This window comes from Oratosquilla oratoria, chromosome 9, assembly GCF_046742065.1.
Source record: "Oratosquilla oratoria isolate Oo_2021 chromosome 9, ASM4674206v1, whole genome shotgun sequence".
Classification (NCBI taxonomy): Eukaryota; Metazoa; Arthropoda; class Malacostraca; order Stomatopoda; family Squillidae; genus Oratosquilla; species Oratosquilla oratoria.
Window position 1 is genome coordinate 27,263,539 of NC_134785.1, and position 23,066 is coordinate 27,286,604.

At 43.2% G+C, this 23,066-nt stretch overlaps 1 protein-coding gene across 4 annotated transcripts in view; it reads left to right on the top strand.

Moving 5' to 3' along the window:
- Positions 1 to 23,066, top strand: part of LOC143028277 (uncharacterized) — a 1,448,808-nt gene that overhangs the window by 1,060,166 nt on the left and 365,576 nt on the right. For all 4 annotated transcript variants that reach the window (XM_076190136.1, XM_076190134.1, XM_076190135.1 and 1 more), the window contains exons 10-11: positions 9,624 to 12,375; positions 13,809 to 14,067. In XM_076190136.1, the coding sequence (XP_076046251.1) occupies positions 9,624 to 12,375; positions 13,809 to 14,067 (3,011 nt within the window). The remainder of the gene's footprint in view (positions 1 to 9,623; positions 12,376 to 13,808; positions 14,068 to 23,066) is intronic.

The window sequence follows — 23,066 nt, forward strand, 5'->3', positions numbered from 1 at the left end:
GCTCCGCACGTCTACCATCATCGCAAGATTGTTTGTTCACTCAAAAATATATTTCTTTTCTATTAAAATTCATTGGATAATCTTACAGAAGGGAGACCTTTTGACCCATAAGGAGGCCAGAGAGAGATAGGAAGAGAGAGATGGGGAGAGGGTGAGTGAGAGGTGAGAAGAGAAAAATATAGGGGATTAAAGATGTAGCTGTGTGTGTGTGTATTCACTTGGTCTTTTGGATCACGTGTTGGACTCGTGATCGACAGCTATTTCCCTCCTGGAAGAGAGCTCAGAGCTCGTAGGTCCGATCTATGGGTAATGCTATGACCTTGCACACACACACACCCCCAACTCCCCGCCCACGAAAGTTGGAGTAACACCCCTCAGCGCTGCGATACTGATATTATTTCAGCCCCGGGCGAGGATCGAACCCGGAACCTCCGTAGTGGCAGGCCAGAGCTCTAACCACAGCGCCATGAGAGGTGTGTGTGTGTGTGTGTGTGTGTGTGTGTGTTTGCGCGCGCGCCCACACACACACACACACACACACACACACACACACACACACACACACACTTTCAACGAACGGACGGCTTGACGAACGCTCTGAAGAAAAGTGCAGATTGTGGATACCAACGCAAAGAGAAGTGCCTTTTTGTATTTGCAGGGGGGGGGAATTGCTCGTGAGGTAGAGGGAAAGTAAGGAAAGAGGAGAGGGGGAGGGATTACTGGGGAAATGGAAGGTAATGAGGTGGAGGAAATGGCCCTGACGGGCCGCCGGGTAGACAAAAGACCCCAAGACGAGTTGGATGATAACATGTCTAATAGGAATGTGAAGATTAGAGGTATAGATAGGAGCAATATAGCAGAAAGTGATGAGAATATTTTCAAGGGATTTAAAGAGAGTGGGGGGGACTCAAACCCCCCCCGACTGACAAGACTAGAGATGAAGGTTGATAAGGTGATCGAGGACTTGGAGAGTAGGTTAGGTCATATGAACACCATTTTAAAAAGGGTTGAAAGATTGGAAGAACTGGAAAAGGCGAATAAAAAACTTAACTGATGAAATAGAAGAACTAAAAAGACAGTTAAGAGAGGTAAAGGGGGAGAATGAGGAATTGAAGAAGAATAGTAAAGAAAACAGAGAAACAATAGCTAAAGAAAGTAAAAATTGGAAGCAAACCCAAGAAGGAAATAAGATTTCATTCACTGACATAGTCAAACAGCAATTGAAAGAACATACTGAAGACTCAGTTATTAAAGTGATGAGACAAAAGGAGAATATAGTAAGGGATTTAGCAGACAAGAAGAAATGTATAATTATATTAGGATTGGAAGAGAAACACAACACAGATAGAACCACAAGAATCAAAGAGGAAAATGAAAAAGTAAGCCAATTACTAGAATCAGTTCAGGTAGATGAACCAGGAATTACGAAACAAATCGAAGAGAAATTTAGACTCGGAAAGTATAGCACAGACAAGACCAGACCAATTAAGATTAAATTCAAGTCACAAACAACGGCAGAGAATATCTTATCCAAAACAGGGAAACTAGCAACAAGTGAACAACACAAAAAGATATGGATAAAAAGAGAAATGAATAAAGAGGAAAGAGAGGAAGAAAAGCAGAAAAGACTGGAAGCTAAGACAAAAAACGAGAACAGAACGGAGTCAGAGAAAGAGAGATTCTATTGGAGAGTAGTGAACATGAAACTAAGGAAGTTCGACATACAAAAGAAAAACATAAGGGAAACAGAGAACACAATGGAAGTGGCAGAAAACTAAGAGTGTCTTACACAAATATAGATGGATTAATAACAGGATTGAATGAGCTGAATGATTATTTGAAAGAAAAAGAACCGGACATAATGGGAATTGTAGAAACAAAATTAAAAGGCCCACTACCACCCAACAGTGTAGGACATGATGCATACAATTATTGGATTAGAAACAGAGAGAAAAAGCAAGGGGGTGGAGTTATGTTCCTGACTAAGAAGGATATAAACGTGAAAGGTGTCATATATGGAAAGAATACAGTAGAGATGATTATGATAGAAGTGGAAGACAGAGATAAGAAGAGCAGAAAATTTGTGATCAATTATGTGCCTCCGAAAACAGCCTCATGGGAGGAGAGTGAATATAAAAGTATGTTAGAGGACACAAAGATAGCATTAACTAAAATAATGGAAGACGGAGGAAGAATAGTTATGATGGGCGACTTTAATTGCAAAGAAATCTGCTGGGAAGAAATGACAGCAAAGAGTGGTGATGACTCATGGGGAAATGCTCTACTTGAGATGATTACTGACCATTCAATGACACAATGGATACAAGAGAACACTAGGTATAGAAATGAAGAAGAACCATCGAGGCTAGACTTAATAATTACATCTGAACCTAGAATAGTGGACAAGATTGAATATAAAACACCAATAGGTAAAAGTGACCACATATTGATTGAACTGGAACTTAATGAAGAAAAATATATGAAAAGAAATGAACAATATAGAAAAGGAAGAATGATGTATGAAAAAACAAACTTTGATAAAATAAGAGAATTCTTCCAACAAGAAAACTGGGAAGAAATATACAAAGAAGAAACATCAGTGGAAGAGAAATGGAATATTTTGACAAAAATTTACAAAAAAGGAGTGGAAAAGTATGTCCCAAGACAAAAACAAGAAAAAGAATATGTAAAATGCTGGTACAACAAAAGTTGTAGGGAGTTAAAAGACAAAAGAGACAAAGCCTGGACCAGATGGAAAAAAGACAGAAGACCTGAAAAATGGAAAATATATACTGGTTATAGAAATGAATATGTACAAAAGTGCAGAGAGAAAAAAAGAAAATATGAAAAAGATGTTATAGAAAAGTGTAAAGATCAACCAAAACTATTCTACAGATTTGTAAACAATAAACTGAAAAACAAACAAGACTTGGAGAAATTGAGACAAGGAGGAGTTGAATACACTGAGGAAATGGAAATGGCAGAAATTATGAACAAACATTTTAAATCAGTGTTTACAAGGGAAAATATACAACCTGAAGAGATTGAGTGGAAAGAAAAAGTCCCCCCTATGGAAGAAATAGAAGTAACAAAGAATGAAATATTGACACACTTGGGTAATTTTGATGTCAGAAAATCGCATGGGCCAGATGAAATAGCAAACTGGATTCTGAAAGAATGCAGGAATGAACTGGCAGACAAAATACATAGCATAATAAGCAGTTCCTTAAAAGAAGGAAAAGTTCCAGAAGATTGGAAAAAAGCAAATATAGTACCTATATATAAAGGAGGAAATAAAGAAGAACCTACCAATTATAGACCAGTCTCTCTAACAAGTACAATAGCAAAAATTTGTGAAAGAATTATCAAAAGTAGATGGGTAAAATACTTGGAAAAAAACAATGTACTAAATCCAAGGCAATTTGGATTCAGACAAGGACGGTCATGCATCACCAATTTAATATGTTTCTATTCAAGGCTAATAGATATAATACAAGAAAGAGATGGATGGGCTGATTGTGCATTTCTAGACCTAAAAAAAGCTTTTGACAAAGTACCACATAAGAAGTTGCTTAAGAAATTAGAATATGAAGGAGGAATACAAGGTAAATTGCTAAATTGGATGGAAGACTTTTTGCAAGAAAGAAAAATGAGAGTAGTGATAAGAGATCAGCACTCAAAATGGAATGAAGTAATAAGCGGTGTCCCGCAGGGAACAGTTCTGGCCCCAATAATGTTTGCTATATATATTAATGATATGGATGAAGGAATTGAAAGCTATATGAGCTTCTTTGCAGATGATGCAAAACTACTGAAAAGAGTGAAAACTGAAGAAGATTGTGAATCACTACAGAGGGATCTAAATAAAGTACAAGAATGGAGTAGGAAGTGGGAGATGGAGTTCAATACAAAAAAGTGTAGTATAATGGAATTTGGAAAAAGCAAAAACAGAATAGCAGGATCATATAATTTGGGAGAAGAAGGAATAAAAAAAGTAGAAAATGAGAAGGACCTGGGAGTCATTGTTATGAATAATATGTCACCTGAGAAACATATAAATAAGATTTTTGGAGAAACTTATAATTTAATAAGAACAATCAAAGTGGCATTTACATACCTGGATGAAGAAATGGTGAGGAAAATCCTAATCACCCTGATAAGACCAAGATTGGAATATGCAGCAACGATATGGTCACCAAGTACAAAAAAATGTATAAAAAAACTTGAAAGGATACAAAGAGCAATTACAAAACTGGCACCAACACTCTCAAAACTATCATATGAAGAGAGACTACAAAAACTTAAACTACAGACACTAGAGCAAAGAAGAGAGAGAGGAGATTTGATAGCTATTTACAGAATCATGAAAGGCATAGAAATTACTGATAGAGAGAATCTGATAAAATGGGATGACAGAAATACAAGAGGACACGGAAAGAAAATAAAAAAAGACAGCTATAGAAGAGATTTTAAAAAGAACAGCTTTCCTCACAGAGTAATAGACAGTTGGAACAAGTTAGATGAGAAAGTGGTGTGTGCAAAAACAATACATGAATTTAAAAATAGTTTAGATAAAATGAGATATGAAGACGGGACCCCACGAGCATAGCTCCCCTTCCCGTAAAATACAACTAGGTAAATACAACTAGGTAAATACACACACACGCACTCGCACACACGCACAAATACACCCACACATACGCGCGCGCGAACTCATCCACCCACCCACACACGTACACACGCACGCGCACACACGCACTAATACACCCACACACCCACATACGCGCGCGCGCACACACACACACACACACACACACACACACACACACACACACACACACACACACACACACACACACACACACACACACACACACACACACACACACACACATGCGGTTGGCTTCCTCATATGCTTTGTTGTTCTGTATCATGAAAAGGCGTAATAATAACAACACAGGTGAGATGTTGTAAACCTTAGGGAAGTTTGCGCTCCAGTAGCTTCGTAGTATGACGTGTCTATAAATAGTTTACCTAAATGAATGAAGATATTAAGAAATGAGTAATTAATAAATGAATAAATATTTGGTTAAATGAATTAATAAAATAATAGATAAATAAATTAACTATTCCTAAAAATAACTAAAATAGATAAATCGATAAACGAATCAATGTTAAATAGATAATTGAACGAATGAACAAATAAAACAGGGGACGTAGATGGAAGGGCTGTTACGTAATCAGCTTAGCGTCTTCTTGTGGGCGGGGGCGGGGTGATACGTAGTTTGGGAGTCTTTATGTATATGGGGGATCAACCCGCTTTGCCCCCAGGTGGGGAGCTGGAAAGAACACCTGGGTAATTCTTCGAGAAAGAGAATAGAAGAGAGAGAGAGAGAGAGAGAATACGAGAGAGAGACTTAGAGTATAAGAGAGAGAGGGGTGGAGAATGTGAGAGAGTGTGCGAGAGAGTGTGAGAGACTATAAGAGAGAGTGTGAGAGACTATAAGAGAGAGTGTGAGAGACTATAAGAGAGAGTGTGAGAGACTATAAGAGAGAGAGTGTGAGAGACTATAAGAGAGAGAGTGTGAGAGACTATAAGAGAGAGAGAGGGGCGGAGAATGTGAGAAAGAAAGCATTTGCGAGAGATGATAGGAGAGAGAGAGACTGAGAGACAATAAGAGGGAGAGAGAGAATATGAGAATGTGAAAGAATGAGTGTGAGAGAAAACGCGAGAAAAATAATCTGAAGGAGAAATAGAGAAATAGAGAGAGAGAGAGAGAGGGCGGGCGATAGGGATTGATTTAGTACACTTGTTGGTATCACAGAACCCGGATCCCGAAGATGGACACCTCCAAGGTTAGGAAGACATTGTACATTAAGCGTATTAACAAAATGGCGTAGTACATATCACCAGGATGGACGTATTTGTTAATCAAAGTGTACTCGTACATACCGTGCGTTGGTGGCATTCGCTTTGATGTGGGTTCAAATCCCGCACTCCTCTTCGATTCACAGCAGTGGCTGTTACATGCCCCAATAGTCCCCAAAGAGGTGATGGCTTCGGCCGCAGCTACTCAGCGCCTCCTGGCCCAAATCAAAGAACGTAACCCTACGAGTATAGTCTCTCAACTATCCAGGAAGATGAACCCGAGTTTGGTTATAGAGTATAGTTTTGAGATTTAGTTGCATTCTCTGTGATCAAGACTGGTCGAAACGTGAAGGAATGTAGTGCACGCACACACACACACACACACACACACACACACACACACACACACACACACACACACACACACACATACACACACACGAGTAGATCACGAATCCAACACGTGATCCAAGACCATGGTGAATCACACACACACACACACACGCACACACACACACACACACACACACACACACACACACACACACACACACACACACACACACACACACACACACACACACACACACACACACACACACAAACAAAGTCGATCACGAGTCCAACACGTGATCTAAGACTATGGTGAATCACGCACACACACACACACACATACACACACACATACACACACGCACACACACACACACACATACACACACACACACACACACACACACACACACACACACACACACACACACACACACACACACACACACACAAACAAAGTCGATCACGAGTCCAACACGTGATCTAAGACTATGGTGAATCACGCACACACACACACACACACACACACACACACACACACACACACACACACACACACACACACACACACACACACACACACACACACACTGTATCTGATTGATTTATTCTACCTGACGGCAGGTGATTTTATTCAGGAGAGAGGTTGAACCAACTGAGGGAAAGACATCAACTCGTGAGAAGAATTGAGATATTCTAAAGGAAGGATCTTGTTTTGAACATCAATAATTTGCTTCAGTTATGAATATTTTTTTTCAAAATGACGTTATTAGTATGGCGAATTTACATTGTGTATGTGTGTGTGTAATTTCAGCGTTTCAGCTTAAGTGGATAAGAGACTGACATATACTGTATCCTGAAATTCAGTGCTGGGTTGGGTCTGTTGGATGTAAAAAGATCGTAAGATTTCATATGTTGTATTTTATTTGATTGTTTTTTATTGATCAGATTATTGATTTATTCTTCAATAGTTAACTTATTGATTCGTTTATATATTAATTTATATATTTGTTAATGTAATGATTTATGAATCTATTTGTGAAATATACGAAAAGGATTGGAATGGCCGAGCCGACGGTTGACATTTTTTTCCCTCCGCTTTCCTGCCCGGCTGAACAGGGCTACCAACCGTTAGCGTTTACAAAGTTCAGAATAAAAATCGAACAGATAAAATAATTGAGGATGAAAATAAAATTAGTAAGTGATGTTTTTTTAATATATTTTTTACGTCTCTCTCTCTCTCTCTCTCTCTCTCTCTCTCAATATATACATATATATATATATATATATATATATAATTGTGGTATATTATTATTATTATTATTATTATTATTATTATTATATATATATATATATATATATATATATATATATATATATATATATATATATATATATATATATATTTTTTTTACATCGGAATGTAGGGTCGTCCCTTCGGACTGGACATCATTGCCAGAGGTACCAACCTTTCTCAGATATCAGATTTGTATTGTTGTTAATGTTGTTATTGTTATTATTATTATCACTATTTTTATTGTCATTAGTATTATCGTTATCTTATTGCAAATTTTATTTTATTTTATTTTATTACTATTGTGGTTTGGACACATGGAAAGAATGAGTGAAGAAAGATTAGTAAAAGAAGTGTGGAAGGCAGAGGTGGAAGGCGTGAATATGAGGGGGCGTCCTAGGATGAGATGGATGGATGGGATGAAAGGGGCTTTACAAAAGAGAGGAATGTCTGTAGAGGAAGGACGGGAGAGGACAGAAGATAGAGGTGAATGGAGAAGGGTTGTGTATAGATGAGGCTGTGATGCATGAGGGGGAGTGGGTGAGGGATGGGGGGTGAGGAAGTGTGTATGAGAAAAAAATTGCCGCAGCTCGAAGGGATTTCTCCCCGTCTTCTTTTCTGCATGAGGGGACGGAGAGGGGGGGGTGTCGCCGAATTTATGAAGCGGCCTTGCTGTGGATGTGCTGTGTCTTGCGACACTGCTTCTGACCCAGGGCAGTAGACAGGATGCAGGGATGACCCGTCATCCAGGAGGTGTCAAGATAGGAGGGAGGGAGGAGGGTGGAGGGGAGTGGAATATATGGGAAATGGAGTGGGTGGGAGTGATTTCTATGCCTTTTTCTTTTTGGTTAGCCCCCGTGTGAGTGGGAAAAAGCCTTTGGTATATGTATGTATGTATGTACTATTGTTATTATCATCATTGTTGTTAAAAGAATGAAATGTATCAGCTTTAGCCAGAATGAAATATATCAAGCCTGTCGACATTTAAAAATAATCTGAGAAAGCATGTTGATAAACATGGGGAAATAGATGAATAAATAGAAGAAGAATTACTGATAACTGTTAATGGTAACGAAATGAATATAATCAGTCAAATTATCTGAGACTAACAAAGTTAATAATAAACGTGAAGATATTTGCGACTCTCTCTCTCTCTCTCTCTCTCTCTCTCTCTCTCTCTCTCTCTCTCTCTCTCTCTCTCTCTTACTCTCTTACTCTCGCCGAATTAAAAACCTCTTCTCCCGTTCCGAATATTGGAGAGTTGCGAAAGAGAGAATTTTCCAATAACGGAGAGAATTTTCTCAAAGTTAGCCGGCAGTTGTCTTTATGTGCAAGGCGCCGAAGCATACTGACCATTTTTCTTCACTGTTTCAGTGAAGTACTAATTTTCATGCAACATTTGCAACACAGGATCAACATCTACTTGTCGAACTTTGGAACACATCAGTACAACTTGTAGCTGAATGAAATCGACGTGTAGATAGAACCTAACCAATCAAGTGTTTCACTGAGTTCGTTATATTTGTCTTCTGTTGTTGATGTGGGTTCAGTTTGAGCCAAAAAAAAATTTTCATTCAAAATTTTCTTAATTTTTTTTTATTCAAGAATGTTTTGTAAAGGTTGTATTTCTCTCCATATATCTACATTGTTAGGACATTGTGTATGTTTAATGCACACACACACACACACACACACACACACACACACACACACACACACACACACACAACTCTTGGCGCAGTTGGTAGAGTTCCTGGCTGCCACTACGGCGGTCCGGGTTCGAATCCCGCTCAGAGCTTAAATAATTTCAGTATCACTGCGCAGCAGGTTGTTACTCCAACTCTCGTGGGCGGGGAGTTGGGTGTGCGTGTAAGGTCACAGCATTACCCATAGATCAGTCATATGCTCTAAGCTCTCTTCCGGGAGGGTAATAGCTGTCGATTACGGGTCCAACACGTGATCCAAGACCATGGTGAATCACACGCATACACACACACACACACACACACACACACACACACACACACACACACACACACACACACACACGCCCGCGCGCGCGCGCATTGTGTTGTTTCCAATTGTTGGTTCAGTTACTCACCAATTTTTGTTTTGTTTGCATTACAGAGGAGACCCCCCGCCGTCGCCGGCGCCGAGCCCCGCCCCTGTCGCCAGTGGGAGGGGGCGCCGCCCCCGTGCTCTCCTCGGAGCCTCTGAAGACGCCGGACGTGGTACGCAATGTCGTTTCTCGCATCACGCCCCCCGCCAGTCCGCCCACTTCGCACCTGAAGCCCACAGTCCCGCCAACGACCCCTTCGTCAGGCGGTTCCTCTTCGCAGCCGTCCTCCTCGAACTCGCAGACCACCCCAAGCACGACTTCCGCCGCCGCCGCAGCAGCAGCAGCAGTATCAGAGGCGCAGCAGGATCACCAGGGGCTCGCCTCCGTCAGTAGCGACCTGGGTGCTCTGCCTTCAGGAACTCACTCCGCGCCTTCCACTCTCGATAACCGTAACAGGTCTTGTATCACAGAGTGGCGGACCGTCGAATCTTCAAAACGTCCATCCGAGGACGCTGCCGAAGGCCAGGGAGGAGGAGGGGGAGGAGGAGGAGAAGGAGCCGCCGCCACTGGTCGGAAAGTCCCCCCGAAGTTGGCCCCTCTGCGCAAACCGGAAATCCCCGAGGTTCTTCGCCCAAGGGACAAGACGGGCCTGGCCTCCCCCGGAGTAGTGAACACGCCGTCCAACTCGCGCCCTTCCTCAGTGGTTCTTGAGAAGCCGCCCCTGGGGCCTGAGAGCGTCCGGCCGTCCGCCCTCCGGTCCTCCCTCAGGAAGCCCACGGACATCGGGACCTGCTTCATGGCCGCTCGGAGGGAGAAGCGAGATGACCCCAAACTCGACTTCCTTCGGGACTTGAGATCGAAGAAGGGAGATCGGCTCTCCAAATCGGACTTGAATATCAAGTTTGATTCGACGAGTGGGAGTAGCAGTAGCAGCACGGGGGAGACTTCCAGCGCCGCCCCGCACTCCCCAGTAGCTTTGAGACCCACCTCGCCCTCCAACGCAGCACCCATGGCTCAAGGATCGTCGTCTGGTAGTACGGCGACCAACGGAGAGACTGACGCCGTGGCGGCACGCCTTGATGCCCTTACGTCCAAGGCCTGGGACACTCTCTCCAAGGCCGACCACATCGTCTCAAGTGCAAGCACCAACGCCCCTTCCAAGGGCGACGAGAGTCCAGCACCTGTAGAAGAGAGCCTGGACACAGTCGTTCACGAGTGCGAGGAGTACCTCACGGTCAACCTGGCGAAGAAGAAGGCGGCGACGCTGGCGACAACGACCCCGGCGACTGGGTCGAGATCGAGAGAGGCACTCCTCGCCGAGGGTGCCAAGTTGGAGGCCAGTGCCTCTGCGGCGGCGTCGTCGCCTCGCTTGCCGCCTCCACCCGCAGACACGGGTCAGAAAAACTGGGGCGGGGGCTCTGAGGGACGTAGTAAGAAGAGTCAGTGGCTGGCTGTGGAGGAGGAAGTGAACAGCAGCACCGCCAGCGAAGTCCGTTTCAGCCGCGTCGCCCAAGTCTCCATCTTGGACGACGACCCCGGCAGCAGCGGTGCCAGCGCCACTGGAGTGCCTTCAGGGCCCCCGCACCAAAGTGCCTTCAAAGGTAACGAGGAGAACAGCCAGAACTCCCTCTCCGACGAAGGGGTTCAAGGAATACTTAAACGACGAACTTCTGAAGAAGTGGAGTCTCCCACACGGGACGTGGTGCCCATCCTCAGGGCGGCCAGGTTCACCGACGAAGGGGAGACTGCGCCTTCGGAAGCGACGCACCAGGAGGCCGTCCGAGGTTCGGAACATCGGTCTATCCTCCGTCAGGGAGGATCGCGAAGATGTTCCTTGGACGGGAGTGATGTTCCTCGCACAAGATCCCCAGACCTTCAGAGTATCCTGAAGAGGCGACCCTCGGGAGAAGACATATCGACTTTGTCCCCCGACCGACCTGCGACCCCGGAGCATCACCCGAGCATCCTGAAGCGCAAGGGCAGTTCGAGGGCCTCGAGCGTCGATACCTTGGACAACGAGCCACGACCCATCCTGAAGAAGAGGAGTAGCATCGAAGATCTGGACCACTTCGAGCCCAAGCCGATCCTGAAGAAGAAGTCCTCTACGGACGACGAACTGGACGACCGTCCACGCTCGATCCTCAAGGGCGGGAGGAGTCGGGAGGACTTGGACCGCGCCGAGGGCGTCATCTCCCCGACACCGATCCTGAAGAGGTCTCCGAGGTGCGACAGCGAGGGTGAGGGAGAACTCCGCCCCATCCTGAAGCGACGCGACACGACCGACGGCGTCCGCCTCCGCCTCCACGTCTCCGACGGCGAAGAAGGAGCTGATTCCGATTCCCCAGGGACTCGCGTCCGGAGCGACTCTGCCCCGGAGTCGGTCATCCACTTCCGCGGGAGGTCGCCGTCCGGGTTGGCTCCACACGGCATCCTCAAGCGCCGAGGAACCCCGTCCCCCGGGCGCTTCGACCAGATGGACGCTGAGCTGGGCGCCATCCTCCGCTCCAGGAGGACCCAGGGACACGAGGAGGGGGACAGCGACGGGGACAAGCCCCCGAGGCGACCCCTCAGCCCGTCCCTGCAGGCCCTCAGCGGCGGCGGTGGCGGCGGCGGCGGCGGGGGCGGCGGCTCGGGGCGCTGTTCCGGGGAACGACCACTAAGTGTAGCCGAGAGAATTGCGGGCATGGAGGCTGCCCGGGAGCTGTCGCCCCAGCCGCGCCCCTTGTCGCCCCAGCGCCCCGGTGCTCGAAGTCCCGGCGTGAGGCCAAAGGTTCGCCCTCCCAGCGCCGAAGGGATGGACACGCCCTCCGACTCGGACAGGTAAGTGTCCTCAACCAGCGACATCTCGTATTCAATATATGGAAGAGAACTTGTTTACTTATTTATTTATCTATTTGTTAATTTTTGTATGTTTATTCTGCCCTAATTTATTTATTCACTTACTCATTTGTCTGTTTATTTATTTATCTATCTACTTACTTATTCATTCATATATTTTTGTATGTTCACTTTGTCCTAATTGAAACTTTTATAATATGATTTCTGCCTATGAATCATAGATAGAAGCGCTGGTTATTCGCGACAATATACGAGATACCTAGGTATATATTTAATTCACTCAGTAATTCATTTGATGTGTGGTACTATACAACCTTTCATCTTAAGTTTTTGTGAGGTTGAGAATATAACCTAATAATATTTTATATATATTTTATTATTCATAATATTATTGTTATTTATTTATTTATTTAGTTTTTGGGGTCAGGGGTGACAATAGTATCAGTAATGTATATCCATCCTTTTTTGTATAAAGTTCAGAAAAAATTCCTTTTATTTTGAAAAATATAGATAATGATATTGATAACATAGAGAATAATAATTATATCAAGTGATAATTTCAAAATAATTATAATCTTTATTTCGTTATAATGTTTATGTATTCAATCATTGATTTATTTTGCATTTGATAACGAAATTTTTTAGTTAAATTGTCGACTCCTAACTTTTTCCTTTATTGCTGTCCAACCTCAAACTATGGTCCGTCTTTGCACTTGCCCTCCACCCGAGCCTTTCCTTCTCTTCTTTATGTTCCTAATGCCCCTGTTCACACCAGCGGTTTGAACCGCGCGGAAACCGCGGCGGTACCGCATAGTCAAGGAAAAAACTGCTCAGTTGTGTGTGAACACCTCCATTGACTCACACTGTAATTGAACCGCCGCGGTTCAAACCGCTAGTGTGCTCTGAGCTCTCATCTATGAGAGTAATAGCTGTCGATCACGAGTCCAACACGTAGTCCAAGAACATGTTGAATCACACATACACTCCTTTCTCACCCCCTACACGTCTAATCCCTCCTTTCTCTTGACTCGTACGCCTCCCCCAATTTCCCTACTCCCACACGCATCCCTCTCCTTTCTCTTCCCACACACACGCCTCCCCTCTTTTCTTTCCCCCCACACTCCTCCCTCCTTTCGTCTTTACCCCCAAACACCTCCCCCTCATTCCTCTGCTCCCACAAATCCCTCTTTTCACTGCCCCCCCCCACAAATCCCTCCCCCTCCTTTCTGGTCATGACATCCTCCCTCCATTCGTCTCTGCCCCCCCCCACCATGGCTCCCCTCTAATTTCTCTGCTCCCAAACTCCTTCCCCCACTTTCCTCTGTCCTCACACACTTCCCATTCCCATTTCTGTCCCCCCACACGCCCCCCCCTCCCGTGCCTCGACCAGACCTGACGCGTGTCCCTTTTTGCAGGGAACGTCGACGCCACAGTGCCTTCGGATTCTCGCCGGATTCCTTGAGGGACCTGGACGGGGCGGTGGGCGTGGGCGTTGAGGCCATCAACCCCGCCTTCCTACAGGACGGTGCTACTGTTGCTACTGCCTCGGCTTCGCCTGCTGCTGCTGCTGGAGGTATCGCCGAAGCCTTCAACCCGAGACTGGACCTGACGACTCCGGAGTCGGCTCCAGACACGCCGTCGTCAGTGTCCCAAAGGGCGGCCTTCTTCGCACAGGTAAGGAGTGCTGGGTTTTTGGAAGTGATGTTGTGATCATCTCGGTCATTTACAGGCCTGGTTTGTTTAATGTCTTTATAATGTACAAGAAAAAATACATATACCAGGGGCTTTATCCCCCCTTACAGGGGAAATAGCCAAGATCAAAAGGTATAACTCCACTCCCATCCATTTCATCCCCACGTACTCCACTCCCATTCACCACCCCTCCCTCCCTCTTAATAAATAAAAATAAAAATAAACATAAAGATGAAGATAATAGTAAAACTATTCACAGTTTGATTTGGGTAATGTAGGGTTGTCTCTATTAAAGAAATAATAAGAATAAGGATAAAGAAAATACAGATAAAATTTTAAGAGTAACTAACAGCAGTCCTCGGGTCCTCCCCTACGTCTCTCAGGGAATAAGCATTGAACTGTTGCCTGTGTCGTCTTAGTGTGGGTATGTTTCTTTTACTGGATAACAAGAGGAGGAAGAGGAGCAGGAAGAAGGAGGAAGAAGAAGAAGGAGGAGGAAGAAGAAGGAGAAGAAGCGAAAGATGAAGAAGAGGAGGAAGAATAAGAGGAAAAAGAGGAAGAGGGGTGAAGTCACTGATTGTCTGCTTGTTATGTCAAAATGTTTTGTTGGTGAAAATAGTCAAAGTTGGTAGAAAGAATTTGGACCTAGTCACGAGATGGAGTGTCAGCCCCTCAAAGATGCAGCTCCGGATGGATTTGAAGGAAATGAATCATTTTCCAGATTTTCTTTTTCTTCATCCTCATCTTCATGATATTTTCCACAAGGACAGAAATGCCAGTATACCACAGTCCATAACAACCAACCATCTTCAACTTCTCTCTCTCCCTCTCCCCCCCCCCCCATCCCAATCATCTTTATACTTCATCATTATCTTCTTTTTTATCTTCACCTTTTTCTTCGTCATCTTCATCTTTACTTTTTTTTCTTCATCTCCTTTCTTCCTTTTACTTAATGTAACAAAATTGCTTTGTAACTGGCAGGAATGACATATACATACATACATATACCAAGGGCTCTTTCCCCCTTATCAGAGAGGTAGCCAAAGTCAAAAAGCACAAATGCACTCCCATTCCACTCCCTCCCATTCCACTCCCATCCATTCCACCCCCACCCATTCCACTCCCACCCATTCCACCCCACCTATTCCACCCCACCCATTCCACCCCACCCATTCCACCCCCACCCATTCCACCCCCCACCCATTCCACCCCCATTCACCACCCCTCCCTCCCTCCCTACAAAGACAAAACCTGTTGTTGAAAAATGAAACTTTTATGTGATTTCCACCATAAAACACTTCCTGCTAGGGTTGGGTTGTAGGGACCCCTGAGGCACAATATGGAGGCCTCCCAACCTTGACACAGTTTTGAATTTTAATCTAACAAATGTAAATAAAGGAAGTGTAGGCAATGTGTGTATGCAGACATAGTGGGTATTTTGAAATTATAAAGATTAATTCCATTAGGAATTGTTGCATTGAGTTTCACTGACAGGAAACCCACAGATGGCAGTGGTCCCAGGGGTCACATAGATCACTTTGGGAAAAAAAAAAAAAAAATTGTTCTGTTTTCTGTGTTGTATGAGTTTGGAACTGTTTTTATGTCACTGGCTGAAAGTTGAAAGAGGAGGGGAGCAGTTGTCAGTTGTCAGTTCACCTTATGTGAGAAGGTGGAGTAAAAGGGAGTTCCAGTTCCATCTATATACCAATAGGCTTCTTCCCCTATACAAGAAAGGTAGTCCCTTGGAGTTGATAGAGCAATATCTTGGGCCCTGTCAAGAGACTAAGTCTCAATACCTCAGGGCTGCACCTTCAAATGGAGGTGAGGAGGTTGACAGGTTTTGAAATTGAGAATCAGGGAGAGTATTCCTACTTCTGTCCATCTTGCAGGTCCCGTATAATAACAAAGAATTAAGCAAACATGTTCAGGAGTCATGTAGAGCTACTGCTTAATTGTTTACTTTATTCTTGAACAATTTCTTCATAATTTGTACACTAGACTGAATGTAATAGTGACCAGTTGTCTGTCCGTATGTGAAAATGTAGAAGATATACAAAGTGTCAGACCCTCAGGTTGTGGCGCAGTGGTTAGAGTTCCCAGCTGCCACTGTGGAGGTCTGGGTTTGAATCCTGACCAGGGGTGAAATAATTTCAGTATTGCTGCGCTGTGGGTTGTTACTCCAACTCTTGTGGGCGGGAAGTTAGGGGTGTATGTGCATGTAAAGTCACAGCATTACCCATAGATCGGTCTACAAGCTCCGAGCTCTCTTCTGGTAAGGAAATAGCTATCAATTGCAAGTCCAACACAGGATCCAAAGACCATGGTGAATCAGGGCTGCTCCTCCAGACGGAGGTAGGGGTGTTGGTGAATTTTGAAGACAGATGGTAGCAAGATCATCCACTTTGAGACCTGTATTGCAGATCTACCACATGCAGATACATATCATTTGTCCCTTCATTATTAAATCTCCCATAAATGAACTCGTACATCATCTTTGATTTTTTATTAAATCAATCTGTTGCCTGGTTCTCTCGTACTGGAGACCCACGACCCCAAGGAATCCAATTTTACTCGGCTGAGGGTAAACCCTTGCCAGCAATCAGTGTTAAAAGGTGTAGTGGTTGTTCAAAGGTCAGAGTGGAAGCTGAGTGGATTAAAGAGAAGGATGTAATTGAGAGGTCTTGGAAACGGAAATTTTACCTTCCACTTGCCAGTGGGTCTGCTGAATAGCCACATGTCACCAGCCAATACAAATGTTTAATGCTATATTACCTAACAGTGGACAGGGTGCAGGGATGACCCGTCATCCAGGAGGTGCCAAGATAAGAGGGAGGGTGTAGGGGTGTGGAGTGTATTCAGGGATGGAATGGGTGGGAATGAATTCATGCCTTTTCCTTTTTGGGTACCTCCCTTGTAAGGGGGAAAAAGCCTTGGTATATGTATATTACCTAACAGTGGACAGGATGCAGGGATGACCCGTCATCCAGGAGGTGGTAAGATAAGAGGAAAGGTAGAGGGGAGTGGAGTGTATTTAGGGATGGAATGGGTGGGAATGATTTTATGCCTTTTTCTTTTTGGCTACCTCCCTTGTAAGGGGGAAAAAGCCTTGGTATATGTATGTTTGTATGTATATTACCTAACAGAGGATTAGATTTAAAATATTTTGATCTTTCATTGGACGCTGTTCCTCCATAGGTGAAGCAAATTGTCTTGGGACAGGTAGAAGAAGGGGGAAAGACTATACTACCACATCAGGTTTTAGGGTCATATTTCTAAATGTTTTACCAAATGTAGCAAATACTTAATACTGTTACAAAGTAGAATTTTACCAGGTTTTTTCTAATTGAATGTATCTGTTATAGTGGGCTTTCTGTAAAATATACCGGTAAATTTCATAAACATAACTAGTACATAAACGTATACCAAAGGCTTTCTCCCCCTTACAAGGGAGGTAGCCAAAAAACAAAGGCATAAAAACCACTCCCACCCATTCCATCTCCAACATACTCCACTCCCATCCACCCCCTTCCCTCCCTCTTATCGTGGCATCTCCTGGATGACGGGTCATCCCTGCATCCTGTCCAATGCCCTGGGTCAGAAGCAGTGCCACAAGACATAGCACATCCACAGCAAGGCCCCTTCATTAAATCTCCATCCCCTCATGCAGAAAAGAAGATGGGAAGAAATCCCTTTGGGCTGCGTCAATTTATTTTTTCACACCTACTTCCTCACCCCCCATCCCCCACCCACTCATCCCTCATGCATCACAGCATCATCCATACACAACCATTCTCCATTCACCCCTATCTTCTGTCCTCTCCTGTCCTTCCTCAATAGACATTCCCCTTTTTCCCAATGCCCCATTTACCCCATCCATCCATCTCATCCTTCCACCTCTGCCTTCCACACCTCTTTTACTAGTCTTTCTTCACTCATTCTTTCCTTGTGTCCAAACCATCCCAACACTCTTTCATCAACCCTATACCCCAACTCCCTTTTCACCCCCAATCTCTCCTCTCCTCCTCATTTCTCATTCAATCCAGCCTAGTAACCCCTGTGATACTTCTCAGGCACCTCATCTCAAACACATTCAAACTTCTCTCTTCCTCTCTTATGTTCATGTTTCTGCTGCATACAGTGCTATTGGTACAATCACTCCTTCATACAATCTCCTCTTAGCATCCATTCCCAAATGTCTATTTCTCATTACACTTTTTAATCCCCCAAGGAATAATAATAATGAATAAAATAAGATAAAATAAATAAATACATATATAAACAAAATAAACAAATAAATAAACAAATAATTGCATAAATAAACAAGGAAAGAAAGTTGGTTCCAAAAAGGACCTAGGAGTAATCATAACTAAAGACGTGTCCCCAGACAAACAGATAAACAAAATAGTCAGAGAAACCTACAATTTGTTAAGATCAATAAAGATGGCTTTTGATTACTTGGATGAAGAAATGGTAAAGAAAATACTAGTCACACCCAATACAAAAAAGAATATAAGGAAAATAAAAAGGATCCAAAGTGCAACAAAAAAGATGTCCCCAACACTTTCAAAGCTGACATATGGCAAAGATTGTCTAAACTGGAATTGCCAACCCTGGAACAAAGAAGAGAAAGAGGTGATCTGTTTGCCATTTATAAAATTATGAAGGGTATGGAAGTCCTTGATAGAGAAGACTTATTAGATTGGGATAGAAGAAAAGCAAGGGGACATGAAAAGAAACTCAAAAAGGATAGTTATAGAAGAGATCTGAAAAAAAAGAGCTTTCCACACAGAGTGGTGGATGTCTGGAACAAATTGGATGAAACAATAGTGTGTCCAAACACCATACATGAATTTAAGAAAAAACTAGATGTTGCGAGATACAAATACAGGACACCATGAGCATAGCTCTTCTTCCCATAGAATACAACTAGGTAAATACACACACACACACACACACCTTCCCAAACTCCATCACCAACTTCCTCAATCCCTCCTCTGATCCTGCCACAAGTGCACTGCTGTCAACAAACAACAGCTGGCCCATCTCCCACCCCCTCCACCCTCTTTAACTAGTGAAGTAAGGAAAAATTCTACTTTTGATAGTAGAAAGCATTCCTAAGAGCTGATTTAAATTTTTAAAAATACAGTACATAGTCCTTTCAGCCCTAAGCTTAAAAAAATAATTTGGTGAACAAATTTATAAAGGATGTAGTGGACAAATTACTTGAAGTAACTTTACCCTCTTCAGGAAGATGTAGTGACCTCAGCTGAATGAAATCATTTGGCATGAATTAGAACAAAATCTGTAAAATGTGTCACTGTAATGAAGAGGTTATGAGTAGAAGACAAAGAGTGAATGGACCAACAGTTTTGTTGGGTGGATAGGAGCCCAAATAACTTGGTGAAGACTATGAGTTGATAAATCTGTTGCCCCCTGGTCTCTCTTGCAGAAGACCTACAGCCTCCAGGAAACTGGCAACATCCTCCAGGCAGGACCATAAGTCACTCAGAGAAGACATGTTGTTTTGCTTTCTGTCCCCACTTCCCCAAGGAGGTGCTGCCTCAAGGTGCCAGCACCTGGTGGCAGTATTACACCAGAAAGTGTTTAATCATGTGCATTTACGACTTCTCATTGGTGCCTCGAAAACTTAGAAATTACTTGAGATTTTATATAAAGTCTAAAGAGAGTGGGCTCTACTTGAAGTTTTCATTTATGTTGTGGGGAAGATGTGGAGAATGCAAGGACTCTTATTTGGTGTTAGGGAAGTGCATAAAATGAAAGAGATTTAGTTATGTGTAGATTTCATTCAACTGTGGTCGTAGCTTTACTTACATCAGTTTCTTGCACTTAGTTTTTCTTGCACAAGACTCGTGTCCCAAAGGTATCTAGTAATGATTTTTACTTTGGCAGAGAAATCCCTGCTTGATAAAGTATTAAGAATTATTTGTTGTGTATCATTTTATTTGAAATTTGTACTTAGGATTCATAACAAGTTATTTATTTGTATTTGAAGGGGGACTGGAGGAGTGCCTGAATAGTTCCACTTTACAAGGGAAAAGGGGACAAGTGTGAATGTAGTAGTTTCAGAGGGATTAGCTTGTTAAGTGTAGTTGGGAAGGCTTATGGGAGGATCTTGATTGAGAGGATTAGGAGAGGAACAGTGTGGATTTAGGACGGGTAGAGGTTGTGTAGATTAGATTTTTGTGGTAAGACAGATATGTGAGAAAGCTATAGGAAAGGGGAAGGATGTTTTTTGGGTTTTTATGGATCTGGAAAAGGCTTACGACAGGGTAGACAGAAAGGCACTGTGGGAGGTTTTGCGGATATACGGGATAGGAGGAAAACTTTTAGGAACTGAAGAGTTTTATGAGAGTAGTAGAGCTTGTGTCAGGATTAGAAATGGAGAGAGTGAGTGGTTCGAGGTAAAGGTGGGACTTCGTCAGGGATGCGTTATGTCGCCATGGCTGTTCAACTTGTACATTGGATGGGGTAGTGCGAGAGGTAAATGCAAGGATGGTGGGTCAGGAATTGGAGATGGTTAAAGAAAATGGAGAAAAGTGGGAGGTGAGCCAGCTGTTGTTTGCGGATGACTCTACGCTTGTGGCAGGATCGGAGGAGGGATTGAGGAAGTTGGTGACAGAGTTTGGGAGAGTGTGTGGTAGAAGAAAGCTGAAGATAAATGTGGGTAAAAGTAAGGTGATGAGATGTTCAAGGGGTGAAAGTGGCAGGAGACTGGAAGTGAGCATTAAGGGAGAGCGACTGGAGAAAGTGGATAGTTTTAGATACTTGGGTGCAAATGTGGCAGGAAAAGGTGGAGTGGAGGTAGAGGTAGAATGTAGATTGAGAGAAGCGAGTAAATGCCTTGGTGGATTAAAAAGTGTAATGAGGAATAGACATTTGGGAATGGATGCTAAGAGGAGACTGTATGAAGGAGTAATAGTGCCAACAGCACTGTATAGGGCAGAAACATGGAACATAAGAGAGGAAGAGAGAAGGAGTTTGAATGTGTTTGAGATGAGGTTTCTGAGAAGTATGATGGGGGTTACTAGGCTAGATAGAGTGAGAAATGAGGAGGTAAGGAGGAGAACGGGGATAGAAAGGGAGTTGGGAGATAGGGTTGATGAAAGAGCATTAGGATGGTTTGGACACATGGAAAGAATGAGTGAAGAAAGACTAGTAAAAGAGGTATGGAAGGCAGATGTGGAGGGGACATCCTAGGATTAGGTGGATGGATGGGGTGAAGGGGGCTTTGGGGAAGAGGGAAATGTCTGTTGAGGAAGGACGGGAGAGGACAGAAGACGGGTGAATGGAGAATGGTTGTACTGTATATGGATGATATTGTGATGCATGAGGTGGAATGGGCAGGGGGATGGGGGGTGAGGTAGTGTGAGCAAAATTTGACGCAGCCCGAAGGGATTTCTCCCCGTCTTCTCCTTTTCTGCATGGGGGGACAGAGAGGGGGGGTCGCTGATTTAATGAAGCGGCCTTGCTGTGGATGTGCTGTGTCTTGCAACACTGCTTCTGACCCAGGCCAGTGGACAAGGTGCAGGGATGACCCGTCATCCAGAAGGTGCTAAGATAAGAGGGTGGGTGGAGGGGTGTGGAGTGTATTCAGGGATGGAATGGGTGGGAATGATTTTATGCCTTTTCCTTTTTGGGTACCTCCCTTGTAAGGGGGAAAAAGCCTTGGTATATGTATTTATGTATGTACAAGTATTTGAAGGTTACTGGTGGTTGTACATATGTATCAAAGGGCCTTTTCTCCTTATAAGGACCATGGTTGAGTCAAAGCTACCTCATAGATAAAGTGGTCATTTCTGTCTCCTGCTACACTGCTCATATTAAAGGCAATGTACAGCACTTTCACAACAGGACCCAACAGTTGAGCTAGTTTACTCCCATTTCATCATTACATGGCAACCTCAAACACCTTTGTCGACTATAAAAGAAAAAAGAAAAGAAAAGAAGAAAAAAAAATATATATATATATATATATACATATATATATATATACATATATATATACATATATATATATATATATACATATATATATATATATACATATATATATATATATATATATATACGGTATATATATATATATATATATATATATATATATATATATATATAACAGAGCTTCATATTTTTTTCTTTCTTTCTTTTCTTTTCCTCTTCCTTCCAATTTACAACCAATCTCCATTTATGCCAATCTTTTGCGCTCTCTTCCTTGTGCAACAGACTTTGGTCTACCCTAATGGATGGCTATATCCACATCTGCTGGCTACCTCACCTCCACATTTGTCTCACTGTACATTGTCTGCCCACTATACTTCTCAAACACTTCATCTCAAGCAAGTCTCCATTCCATACACTGGCAGATCCAGGGGGTGCTGAGGAGGCTGAAGTCACCCCCCCCCCCACACACACACAAATTTGTTCTTTCATTACCTCATTGCAGAGGTCGAGAAACCTGCCTTGTGTATACCAAAATGTGGCAGAGAGCAGTAATACTTTGGCAATTTTTTTCCCCCAATGGGAAAAAAGCCTTTGGTATATGTATTTAATGAAACACTTCAGTGAGAATAATTGGAAGGATATTCAGCACATTGTTGAGGGTAAACCTTGAAAAATGTATGAAAGGATCACTTTTGCTCAATATTTTGAAAAAAACTAATTCAAGTGAGAATATATGCTTCAATTTATATTCAAGATCGTTGTGTTCATGCTACAGACTACATCTGTTTAAAAGTGTCATACATATTTATAAATTTCAGGTTAGTTTCTCCCCAGAATGTTATCTATATTTACAAAATTCAGGTTAGCCACCCCCTCCCTCCCCCACAATTTTGATCCTGGATCCGCCACGGACTCCACACACTCGAAGGAAACAAAATTTATTGAAAGTTTTCCATTACCATAACATGAATGTAAGAATCTTATTTTATTTGATGATCTGAAAATAATCATGATATTTT